This window comes from Trachypithecus francoisi, unplaced genomic scaffold (genome assembly GCF_009764315.1).
Source record: "Trachypithecus francoisi isolate TF-2019V2 unplaced genomic scaffold, Tfra_2.0 Lachesis_group5, whole genome shotgun sequence".
Taxonomy (NCBI): Eukaryota; Metazoa; Chordata; class Mammalia; order Primates; family Cercopithecidae; genus Trachypithecus; species Trachypithecus francoisi.
The window spans coordinates 28,704,870-28,718,384 of record NW_022681470.1 but is presented as its reverse complement, the minus strand read 5'-3'; the positions used below and the strand labels follow the sequence as shown (position 1 = coordinate 28,718,384).

The window sequence follows — 13,515 nt, the reverse complement described above, 5'->3', positions numbered from 1 at the left end:
TTAATATTAAATACTGAATTTGTATTTAAAATACAAAAGGTTTAACAATATTAACAATGCCTAATTTATTTATAATGAAATCGAGTCTTGAGAATTTGTGTTACCTTTAAAGACACCAAAACTCCTGACACTTTAATTCCTTCTCATCTTAGTAGTCACACACTCACCTTGAGGATCAACTTCTTTAGCTAGCTTCAGTGCATCTGAGTTTGCAAGATCAGTGTTGGCTGGCGTAACAGCTAAAATCAGACAGTTCTCCCTCGTGATGAACTGCATAATCATTTCTCTGATCTGATACTCGATATCTGGTGGCTGATCTCCCACTGGCACTTTAGTTATTCCAGGTAGATCAATAAGGGTTAGATTTAACACTGTGTGGAAAGGATAAAAGAGTCTTACATACACCTTCAATGCTAAAAGATAACACAGAACCATTTGTCACTTAGCTCAGCTTTCTACATTGTGTATCTGAACAACTCAAACCCATGTGTGTAGAACAAAAAGCATAAAATAAAAATGGTTTTGCTAGTTTTCTCTAATTTTATGATATGATTGTGCTATGCCAAATGATCACTTTAACATAATTTGAAAGGCACTGATTTGCATGCCTAACAGTTTGCTCAGAAAGCTGTCATATCTGTAACTAGGGGGTTATAATTAAAACACCAAATGAAAAATGCATATGCTGTCTGCCAGTCTTGTACGTCGCCTTCAAGTGGTATAAAAACTCGCAGGGTAAGATTTGCCCTTTCCTTAAAAAGTATCATATGTTTTTTATAGAAAGTTAGCCACTTAGCCTAGTAGGAAGCTGTTAGCCATTCGTGGTGCCCTGAGTTTACTGAATTAGCTGTACGAACAGAGTCAGCAACAACATGACTGTAGCCCAACCTCTCTGTACAAACAATGTTGGCACCAAGTACCCTTGGGAAGTCCTAATTGAGCTTATGTCATTTATATTCTGTTTTAAAAGCAATAGAGCTAAGTAGCGAATAAGAAATGAAAATTTGCCGGGCGCGGTGGCTCAAGCCTGTAATCCCAGCACTTTGGGAGGCCGAGACGGGCGGATCACGAGGTCAGGAGATCGAGACCATCCTGGCTAACATGGTGAAACCCCGTCTCTACTAAAAATACAAAAACTAGCCGGGTGAGGTGGCGGACGCCTGTAGTCCCAGCTACTCGGGAGGCTGAGGCAGGAGAATGGCGTAAACCCGGGAGGCGGAGCTTGCAGTGAGCTGAGATCTGGCCACTGCACTCCAGTCCGGGCGACAGAGCGAGACTCCGCCTCAAAAAAAAAAAAAAAAAAAAAAGAAATGAAAATTTGCCCACTAAAAATTTAGTCAGCATAGAGGCTATTTCCCATCACACATTATGGATTGGTTATCTAATTTATAAGTTTCTACCGATAGTCTGGGGGGAAAACTCAGAGCTGATTTCTCAGGAAGAAAATAAATAGGACTATATATGGCTGCAAGAAATCCAATAGGGGAGGATGCAACCATAGTAACATGTACCTCTAAGATTTCAGCAAAGACTGAAAAATGGAAGTTTTCATACATACCCTTCTCAAATTCTAAAAGCTTATGAAAATGAAGAAAAGAAATTTAATGACTAACTCAATTCTGTTTTTATTAAAGTCATCTCCTCCTCCCTCTCCTTAAATGTTCTAAGAGCTCTTTGAACCATAACATTAATGGGCAGTATCCAAAGGATACCCTAGAAAGCCAGCACTGTTTGTATCTTCTGTACAAATGATGTATGTTAATTAATGTAGTAAAAATGTTTGGGGAGAAGAATTTGGAATTTTATTATTTTACTTACCATGTGGGGAATAGACTCGTAAATTAATGGGTATGGAGGAAATGCCTTTATTCATTCCAGTCACGCGATCTGTTTCTGCTTCAATCTCATGGCGAACTTCATCAAAATCTGTAAATTTCTTTCCTTTGCAATGTAGAAACTCAGCATATTCTACAAAAATAAAACCAAAATGACACGACTTAAATTCATGCATTTTTGCCATAATTATAAAAAATGTTTCTTTAATTATAAGTCAAATTATCCGATATTCTCTCTTCATCCCTCATGAACACCCCACAGAACACAGTAGTTACTAAGAATCACAATTAATACTTCAGAAATATTAAACATAGTACAGATGCTATAGATGCTAAATTTGCTAATTTTCAGTTGAGCAATTAAATACTATAACCAGTCCCTAAACCACATAGCCTATTAAATAATTTAAAGAAAATTTTGGCTGTCCAAATGATAAAGCAAACAATAGCACCTGATTATTAAAAACATTAGATCTAGGATATCTCTGAGTTCTGTTAGCATTTCCCTCTTCAGTATCACCACTTCATCAGGATGGAAAGTCAAGTTATATAAATATATCTTCAGAAGGTAAAATAAGTTAGGGGGAATCATTTGATTAATTTGTTAAAAATAAATAATACATGGAATCCTTTAGCTTAAAAACATACTATTGAAAATACGACATCAGCTTGTATAAAGACAATTTCTCAAGGAAAAAAAAAGTTATAAAGTATTATATCAAAGAAAATATTTACCTGTAATCTAAAATTTAAAAAAAAAATCCCTCAGCAGAGGGAGAAACACTAAAATAACTACATAAATAACAAAACTGGGTTTTTTCAATTTCAGTAACATCCTACAAAGTGTTGTATTATCAATTTCTATACCTACTTTGAGAGAAATCAGGTATATGAAAAACACCACAATTTAAAAGAAAAGCTAGTACAGTACTATTAGATTTTTTTAAATGAGTATAAATCTAACAGAGAAACAAACCTCAACAAAGATTTTAGTTTATCTAATATCTCAATGAAGAATTGTACCGCTAAACTTAGACTATGGCTAAGCACCTTGGACCCAAATGCCAGATAAGAGCCAGGGAGATCGAGGCTGCAGCGAGCCGTGATCATGCCACTGCACTCCAGCCTGGGCAAGAAAGTGAGACCCCATCTTAAAAAAAAAAAAAAAAGCCAGATGAGGCAATTATTGGTAGCCTTACTACCATTCCCCATCATAAACAGTTAATTTTCACTCTTGGAGATGAAACGTCAAGGCAAATAGCAAGAGAGCTGTCAGATGTGGTCCGTGTCTTCAAGTAGGTTAGCATTAACTCAAAAAGCTAAGGATTAGACCACTGAGAAAAAACATTATGCAGGTAGCATAATGTAAATGTTGAGCTGCCCTTTAAATGATAGGAAAGGTAGAGATAGAAAAGATGATTTTAAGTTGTGGTACCTAAAAAAGGAAGTGGGGTATGGACTGAATATTGAACAGTAGGGAGGATTTTGACATGTGCAGGGAGAAAGAGAGGTCTTTCAGAGAATCAGAGAATCTTCGTAGGTTCAACAAATCTGGCAGGTTGTCATCCAGTCTCTGCTTGGACCCATCCACTAATGGGTAACAGAAACTTTGATCTTGTTGGAAAAAAACTCCCATTGGAAAATATTTATGTTTGGTATGAAACCTGCTTTCTTGTCATATTCCACGGGTCCAATTTTTGTCCTCTGGTGCTACTCAGCTGTGAAAAGGCCGTGTGCATTAATATGAGTGTCAGCACCCCGAGTTTGTCTCCTTCCTGGGCCTTATACCCTTACCTTGCTTTGTCTCACCACTACTCGGGCCCTCTGGTGGCAAAGATTTCCCAGTTCCAACCCCAGCCACTCTGAACTGGAAAGGTCACAGACTCCCAAAGTGGACCAAAAAGTTTCCACTTTAATTTACCAAAGAATTGAAATGACCTAGCTTTTGGGATGTTAGAATGAGAATCAGAGACGGACTTAATTTCTGTCTTTCCTGACAACATGCATGGACATGAGTATTTCTCCTTCTATCTTAGTTTCTCTATATAATGTGCCACTTTCTGAAAAACAGCAAGCTAAGTCTCCTGAAAGCTCATTCCTCTAATGCCGGAAGTATACCCAACAGTATACTGTTGGGTAAAGACTCAACAGTAAAGACTCAACAGGCTGCAGAAATCTGGCCTGAAGAGATCAGTTCATCAAGATCAGGCATGTTCTTCTACACTTACCCTCATAGGCACTGTCTTTATTAGAATATAAATTCCCAGAAGATGGAGCCTTCATTTTATTACCCATTCAATGCTTAAGCCAGTACCATGTGAGTGTAAGAGTATATAGATAAGTAGAGGACAAAACAGTAAGAAAAACAAAGGAACAAAAGAAGTCAGATCCCAGAAACAAGCAAAAATTACATGGAAAAATTAGAAATAATTTAGACAAAATGGAACTGTGTTTTTTTCAATGCCACCTATTCCGTGGAAAATGCACCCTGAGGACTTATGGCTATCACAACTGTTCTGTCATACAGTTCATAAGCTTCTGGATCAGGAACTATATTTTCAGTCATTGCTAATCGATACATTCCAGTTAACACAAATGTGGACCTCCTTTGTTGCCACTAGATGGCACCTACTTGCTTTCTCTGTAGGAAACATGCCCTTCCGGAAGGGTGTAAAATCAATGCTATTTTCAAATTAGATTTAAATGAGTTCTCAAACTCTTGAAAATACTTTTATCTTGGAATCAAGAGATGATAATTGTGCAGGACCATCTCAAATCTTTGTGTATTTTTATTTTGTCAACCCCTTGGTCAATTTGCAGTGTCTTGTTGAGGATAGCGTCCCCCAGACAAATCCAAGGATACCTGTATTCATTTATTTATTTGATTAACATTTACTGAGATCACTCTACTTGCCAAGAACTGTTTTACAAATTGGGATATGGTAAAGGGGGGAAAATAAGTCTCTAGGCTCACAAAGCTTAAATTCTAATCAGGTAAAAGAGTAAACAATGTGTGTGTGTCTGATGCTAAGTGCTATGGAGAAAATAAAATAGCAGGGGGATAGCAAATGCTTTGGGAAGGGGGTTGCTTGGTTATGTGGTATAGATGAGGAAGGCTTCCATGACAGGGTAAAGTGACCTTTGAGCAATGACTCAAGAAAGGAAGGCAGCAGGCCGTACTGCATGGAAGGGCATCCGGGCAGAGTGCCTAAAGCAGATGTGTGCTCGGCATGTTGAGGGAGAGCCAGGTCCACGTGGCTGGAGCACGGCGGTGTGGAGGGGAGGGAGGCAGGAAACAAGGCCAGTGCTATAGACAGGCCTGGATGTGGAGGGCCCGTGGACTATTTTAAGGATTTTGATTTTTCTCGGAGTGAGACGGTAGAACATCTGAAGGATTTGGGGTAGAGCAGAAACATGCTGTGACCTGGGTTTGAAACAACTGTGGCTGCTGTGTTGAGGACAGACATGAGGAGCGAGAAAGGAAGCTTGCTATTGGAATTATCCTGGGGAGAGCTGCTGAGGCTTGGACCAGGGTGACAACAGTAGGGTGGTGATAAGTGGTTAAATTCTAATGTATTTTGAAGAAAAAACCAACAGAATATGCTGAAGGATTTAAGCTGGGGAATGAGAGAAAGAGAAGCATCGAGGATAACTTCAAAGAGTTTGACCTCAGCCACTAGAAAATGTTTGAAATAGAAAAGACTGAAGGAAAGAGGATGGGATGGGATGGGATGGGATGGGATGGGATGGGATGGGATGGGATGGGATGTGGGTTGGGACCTATTAAGCTTGTGATACCCATTACACACCCAGCCAGGTTGAGAAAAAGCACTTCTGCTAAGGTTGAGGACCACACAGCTGAAGGAGACACCATTCACATTCAGTCTTTGGATAGGTGTCTCTACTCTGAAAAATTTCCAGAAGATGGCAGTCATGTGCTTGAGGAAAGGGCAGCTTTTTCTAATTTGTATAAAAATGTCTTCAGGGCTAGATATACGCATCTTTTGTTCACGGAGAAGTCCAAGTGAGAGATATATATTTGGGAGTCATTCAAGTCAGGCAAGTGATGAGATCACTAAGTAAGAGTTAAAGAAGAGGTCAGAGTACCAGGCCCTGGGTTTTCCAAAGTTTAGAGGTCAGGAAATGGAGACTTAGAAGGTAGGAGAAAACAGTAAGGGGAAAACAAAGCAAGAAAAGAGGAGACCTATCCCATCCAACCCTGCCTACAACATGTCCAGTAACAGGAGGACTAAGAATGGATCTTAGAATTTAGCAACTTAGGATCCTTCAGGAGGAGGTTTAAGAGAGAAGAGAATAAACCAAGTAGAGGCTGATTATAGAATAATTTTTTTTTTTTTTCTTTTGAGACAGGGTCTCACTCTGTCACCCAGGCTGGAGTGGAGTGGTGCCATCATTACTCACTGCAGCCTCGAACTCCCGGGCTCAGTGATCCCCCCACCTTAGCCTCTGGAGTAGCTGGGACTACAGGCAGTGTGCCACCACATCTGGCTAACTTTTATTTATTTTTTGTAGTGATGAGGTCTCACTGTGTTGCCCAGGCTGGTCTCGACCTCTTGGCCTCAAGTCATGTTCCCAACTCAGCTTCTCAAAGTGCTGGGATTATAGGAGTGAACCACTGTGCCCAGCCAACCGTTCTTTAAGGAGTTTTGTGGTAAAGAAGAGGAGAGAGGGGAGAGGGCAGTTACAGAGGTATGTAAAGTCAAGAGAAAATTTTGTAAAGATGGCAAATTAATGGCATGTTCATAGGCTGAAATGGTGACACCCAGGATAAGTGAAGTGAGAAGGCACAAATGCTGAAGTGATGTCTGAGGGGAGGGGAACAGGAGGCCAGAAAGAAACAAACAAACATGCCAGGGCATCCACAGGAACAGGAAGGAGGCAGAACAATGAGCATAGATGAGATGAATAGGTAGAACTAATGGTGGTGGGAGCCTGTGAAATTCATCAGGGGACTGTAGGCATTGATTATATTTGTCTGAGGTCATTTTATATCTTTACTGGTTAACTAGGTGGTTTACTTGTTAACCATTTAACCATCTCACTGGTTAAACTGTATTAAGTACTATTATACAGTTTATATACTACTATAGTACTGTATAAGTACAAAATACATTATACACACACACATGCACGCAAAAAGTGATCCTAAATGAGTGATCTCAGAGTAATCACAGCAGGTATGACAATTTGGGTCTAATCCACGTCAATCACTGGGGTTCAGACCTGCCCCAGCATATCTGGAAAACCAATAGGGTAGGAACCACAAAATACTCTTTTCTATGGGAACCAAAGAGCTTCCTGGAAAAGAATTCAACCTACAGGATAGAAAATTCAGCAAAACCAGCTGACCTGGCTTTTCAGGAAAGGCCTACCTGTAATCCATCCTCTACCCAGCTTCAGAGATTCGTAGATCCATGTCTCCTTGTCTCTGTGATGATAATTGTAGTTTGGGGATGAAGGAAATTCTAGCATCTAAGTCAGACTCTATAGAACGAATTGTACTAGCTGATCAATAGCCAGACCTTTTAAGAGCTGCTAAATGTGTGTCTTCTACCATGGTATACTGTGGTAAACTATGGTTTACCATATTTTTATACTATGGTGAACTAACATGTCTGAAGGTTACACAATCTCATCATAGTTTTGAGATACTTTCTTTCTCACAGAAAGGTACAATTTCCAGTGGCATGAACTCTCTTGACATGGTCTCAGTATTCCTTTCATTCTAAATGCTTCGTATTTGGGCACATGAAATGGTCTTTTCCTCAAACAATTTGAGGCTTCAGCCCAGCATCAATGTGAGTAGTCAGTGTATTAAATCTCCTAGCCACAAACTCATACAAAGGATGAAGGTTATGTGTACGTAAGCATTGAAACCGTGATAATGCATCCGCGAAATTCTTTTCTGTTGCAGTATAACCTGTCTTATTGAAATTTATGTTTCATTTTCACAAAATAAAATTTCTGTTTTTAGTTTCACAAAATAAAACTCCTAGTTTTGATTATTTTCTCTGTTTTTACCATGTTAAAAATAGCCTACAATTGAAGCAAAGGTTAAGATACATTACTCTATCAAATAATGATTAGGGAGGAAAAAAGGGGAATATTAAAAAATCAGAGCTATAACTCTATTTCATTTTTATTTCCTTTTAAAACATTTTAGCACTGTCATTTTTACTGGTCATGAAACACAAATTATGCTAGGTTAAACAACTGACAAATTGTTTGGGGGAAGGATGAGACGGGTTTATGCCTGGGCAATGTTCCAATCATCTGTGAAAAGCACAGCATGACCGTAAGAATTTAAATATTTCCACTGTGCCCCTTCCATGGGGAAAAATATGTATACGTTTTAATTATCAAGATTAAGTAGAAAGGAATAATTACAGAGCACTAGAACATAATCTCTTGTCCATCTTTATTCTAAGAATTGAGGTTCCTCAAAATTTTAATTGGAGATTTCTTATTTCTAATAGCAATGTTTTGTGAGCGCAGGGCTCCAGTGAAAACAGAGTACAGGGGTCATATACATAAGGGACTGTTTTGAATGCAACAAGCTGAATTCACTGGCTATATAGAGCATCGATGTATGACTATATTTAAAAACATATTTCTTCAAAGGCAGAGATACATTTTACTCTTCTGTGTTTCCCTAATGCCTATTATATTTAGAGTAAAGAACATCTGTAGGCCAGGCGCAGTGGCTCACGCCTATAATCCCAGCACTTTGGGAGGCCGAGGTGGGTGGATCACCTGAGGTCAGGAGTTCGAGACCAGCCTGGACAACATGGTGAAACCCCATCTCTACTAAAAATACAAAAATTAGCCAGGTGTGATGGCAGGTGCCTGTAATCCCAGCTACTCAGGAGGCTGAGACAGGGGAATCACTTGAACCTAGGAGGTGGAGGTTGCAGTGAGCCTAGATCATGCCACCTCATTCCAGCCTGGGTGACAGAGCGAGACTCAGTCTCAAAAGAAAAAGAAAGGAAAAAAAAGGACATCTGTAGATTTATTTCTTCTTTAAAGCAGTCTACTTTGGATATAACAATGCTTCCAATAAATAGTCCATGTTCTTACTCACATGTGACAGCTTAAAAAAAAAGTTGATCTCTTAGAATTAGAGAGTAGAATAGTGGTCACTGGAGACTCAGAAGTGTTGGGGGCAAAGGAGATAGGGAGAGGTTGGAGAGCAGATACAAAAGTACAGCTAGATAGGAGTAGTAAATTCCAGGATTGTGTAGTACTGAAGGGTAACTACAGTTAAGAATAATAAATTGCCGGGCGCGGTGGCTCAAGCCTGTAATCCCAGCACTTTGGGAGGCCGAGGCGGGCGGATCACAAGGTCAGGAGATCGAGACCATCCTGGCTAACACAGTGAAACCCCGTCTCTACTAAAAAATACAAAAAACTAGCCGGGCGAGGTGGCGGGCACCTGTAGTCCCAGCTACTCAGGAGGCTGAGGCAGGAGAATGGCGTGAACCCGGGAGGCGGAGCTTGCAGTGAGCTGAGATCTGGCCAGTGCACTCCAGCTTGGGTGACAGAGCGAGACTCCGTCTCAAAAAAAAGAATAATAAATTGTATATTTTCAAATAGCTAGATGAGAAGATTTTGAATGTTCCCAACACTAAGAAATGCTAAGTGTCTGAGGTGATGGATAGGCTAACTATCCTAATTTGATCATTACATATGGTATATATGTACTGAAATATCACACTGTACTCCATAAATATGTATAATTATTATGTGTTAATTAAAAATAGTAATTTCTAAATGCTCCCATCAAGTCATTCCAAATTGAAGGCAAGATCCTAGAATTTTAGTTTAGTTATATATTAATTACATAGGACCCAGATATGAAACAGAACTCAACTGTATTGCTAAGATAAACAGGGAAGTCTAGCAATCAAAAAAAAAAAAAAAAAAGGAAATCTAAAGAAGCAAACAATTAACCTCAGGGAGTCCTGCAGTGGGTAAAAGGTAGAGGTCTCAGTAGGAGAGTTAAGAACAATAGGGTGAGATGGCAGTAAGTGGCGGGGGGTGCCAAGATTTCATAAAAGACAAAAAGCTGGTGCCAAGCAGGTATCAGACCAGACACAGAGACCAGGGTTTAAGATCAGGGCTCTGGTACTTTCAAGACAAAGTAGGAAATGAAAGCAAAACTCCAAATGCAAACTAGGCCGAAAACCAAGATGCAAATTCAGTCATGGAATGGAAGGCAGAGCTGTTTTGTCAAGATACAAAGCCGAAGCCAGTTGAACAGTATTCAGGGTCAAGAGAAATTAATATCAGTGCCATCTTGAAATTTACTGCTGAACAACAGCCTTTACAGTTTTCTTCTGCTTCTAAAGCCTGGATAAGGCTGAGCCAAGAGGTGAAGGTTAAGGTGCCCCATGTGACTGGAATAGTGCTAGTGGACAAGACCAAGGCCAGCACTTACAGAAATCCCCAGAGATGGGGGACTTTCATGGAATATTCTACCACAAGTATCCAAAATAACAATCAGAATCTAGCAGCTGTTGATACCTACATAGCTCAACTTAGTTCTATATTTTTTTCCAAAGGAGTTCGAAGAGTATAACAAAAATCAACTCTATTTCATACTCATAGTTTAACACAATCACGTAAAACACAATCAAGAGATAAACTATATTCCAAATCTTAGCACCAGAGTTGTTTCTAGACCTTCTTATCCTCTTTTTCATCTCTACCTTCTCTGTAAGTGATCTCATCTGATCTCATTGCCTTAAAATTTTTTACACATGTCCTCTAAATTCACATCTCAGACATTCACCTCTCCCTTGAATTCCAGATTTGTCTCTCTCTAATTCTAATGCTTAATTGATATTTTCACTCAGATGTCTAACAGATATCTCAAAAATCACCTGTTCAAAGCTTCCTTTCCTCAACTCTCTTCCAAACCCTGTCTCACTGCCTCCACTATGGCCATGCTGCTTCTAAGCCCGCTGCACCTCTTACCTGTACTACCAAAACAATAGCCTAACTGGTCTTTCTGACTCCACTCTTGTTCCACTGAATCCATTCTCCACCTAGTAGCTGGAAAGATTTCCTTAAAACATACATCACATCATGCTTCTCCCCTGTTTAAAGACTTTTACTGGTTTTCCAGTACATTTAGAAAAATACAGATTCCTCACCCTGGCCTACTCTAGAAAGTCCAATACAGTCTGCCACCCATCTGCCTCTGATGCCATCTCTATCACTACCTCCACCCTACCTGCTCATTCACTCTACCTGCAACGGCCTCCCTTCCGCAGTTCAAGAGCACCAAGTCCCTTCCTACCTCAGGGCCTCTCTATAAGCTGCTCCTCTTCTGGAATGTTCGTCCCTCTAATCTCTGCATGTGTGGCTCCTTCCTGTCATTTACTCATCCAAAATATCATCTCTTTAGAGAGGTTTCCCTGACCAGACAAAATAAAGTAGCAACTCTTAGTCATATCCTATTACATCGCCCAATTTTTTTTCTTCAGTGCACATGGTCACTGTCCAAAGTTTTTCGTATTTGTTTTTTATTGTCTGTCTTCATCCACTGGAATATAAGCACTATGAGAACAGGAGCATTATCTGTCTTACCCCTGCTGTATTCCCAGTACCTAAACAAGTTGCATATTTGTAGAATTGAGGAATAAATAAATGAATGAGTAGATGACTGAAGGAATCAACAAATAAACCTTGGAGGAAGCTTGAAGTTTGTGGATAAGGAGAAAAAAAATGTTTATAAATATGGCTTTTGACATGCTGAGCTTGAGATACATTTGAAATATCCAAGTAGAGTTACAAGCAGTCAGTTAAAAATATGAGTCTGGAGTTTAGCCCAGGAGCTAAACATGTGAGAGTTGTAATGTTTAGGTTGTAATTGAAGCCACAGTGTGGAAGACATTGTCAAAGGGAGAATATGAAATGATAACCAAAAGGAGCCTTGGGCAGATGTAACCTTAAAGGCCAGATAGAAGATAATGCATTGGCAAGGGAGCCTGAAAGAGTGAACAAAGAGATAGAAGGAAAACCAGGAATATTTAGCATATAAGCCAAAGACTAATTGATAATGTCAAAAGCTGTTGAAAGGGCAAGGTAAGTTAATTTTAAGGATGTAGGAAACCATATAATACATGTTGAATTTCTATCCAATTCCAATTGGATAGAAAATTTAAACACTTTTTATTATTTCAATGATTTTTGCTATAGATTACTTTGCTTACTTAGAAGTGTTTTATGTGCTATTTATGCTTTTTTTTCTCCCTTGTGTCTCTTCCCTTGCTATCAAGTTTACAGTTGTCACTTCCTACTGCTGGCAACACATCTGTCTTTAAGTCATATTCCCATTCTCACTTGTGGTTTTCTATTATACTCTAGACTGAGAAATCCAATAACGCAGTATGCATGGTCTGAATCTAAAATAAGGCTGGAAAGGCCAGAATAAGGCTGGGACCCTGTAATGCATGAGATTTACATCAAAGACTTTGTAATATCAGTTGGGTACTCAAGGATCTTTTTGCTTCCTCTTGATAATCAGCTAAGTTTAGAAACTGAAAATATCAAAAAGAGTTTCTGAATAAGGAGTTATTCCAATGTTTTTAAGAATAATTGAATGTACTAATTCTGAGACAGCAAACGTCAGTCCTTGTTTTAATAATGAAAAATAAGATGATCTGCCAAATAAAAATCTATAGAGCAATTAAAAGCAAAATGATGAGACTTTGTCACGAAAATTCAAATAATCAGATTTCAACACAAAAAATCAATAGGAAGTCTAAGATTTACAAAATGAAAATACTGTTTCCCCACAGAATCTTGGCCACTAGGAATAAAATTTATAAACGACATTTAAGTAGTAGCTGTATCAGAACTGTAAGTATGTATATACGTAACTAAAAAATTTTTAAAGAAAATATTAGAGCTGCAATATGCATTGCTGGATACATTATAATATCTCAAAAACTCAACCACAAAAAACTTTTTCTATGAGTATGTAATGTTATACACAAGTTGCCACCAACATTATTTCATCTAAATATTTAAAGGAGATCTTTAGTGTGTTTTTGGTAAGTTCCTTAAATGTCAATGATATATGGTTTGACTGTGTCCCCACCCAAATCTCATCTTGAGTTGTAGCTCCCATAATTCCCACATGTCATGGGAGGGACCCAGTGGGAGGTAATTGAATCATGGGGGTGGGGTCTTTTCTATTCTGTTCTCATGATAGTGAAGAAGTCTCACAAGATCTGATGGTTTTATAAAAGGGAGTTCCCCTGCACATGTTCTCTTGCCTGCCACCATGTAAGATGTGACTTTGCTCCTCATTGAACTTCCATCATGAGTGTGAGGCCTCCTCAGCCATGTGGAACTATAAGTTAGTTAAGCCTCTTTCCTTTATAAATTACCCATTCTCAGGTATGTCTTTACTAGCAGCATGAGAACAGACTACTACAGTCGTCATACCAAATTCCTGGAAGTTGTTAGCAGCTGGAAACAGCCAATTTAATTTTTGTATATGGTGGAAGTTATTAATCCAAGTTTATTTCCAGTAACCTTTGTTGGAAAGACTACCATTTCTCCACTGAATTGCCTTTGCACCTTTGTCTAAAATCCATTGTCTACATATGTGTAGATCCATTTTTTGAATCAATCCTGTTCCATTGAT

At 39.0% G+C, this 13,515-nt stretch overlaps 1 protein-coding gene across 8 annotated transcripts in view; it reads right to left on the bottom strand.

The window, feature by feature from the left end:
- DNM3 (dynamin 3) overlaps positions 1–13,515 on the bottom strand; it is a 589,217-nt gene that overhangs the window by 439,961 nt on the left and 135,741 nt on the right. For all 8 annotated transcript variants that reach the window (XM_033200233.1, XM_033200237.1, XM_033200230.1 and 5 more), the window contains exons 3-4: positions 1,819–1,968; positions 168–371 (exon numbers count right to left, since the gene is read on the bottom strand). In XM_033200233.1, the coding sequence (XP_033056124.1) occupies positions 168–371; positions 1,819–1,968 (354 nt within the window). The remainder of the gene's footprint in view (positions 1–167; positions 372–1,818; positions 1,969–13,515) is intronic.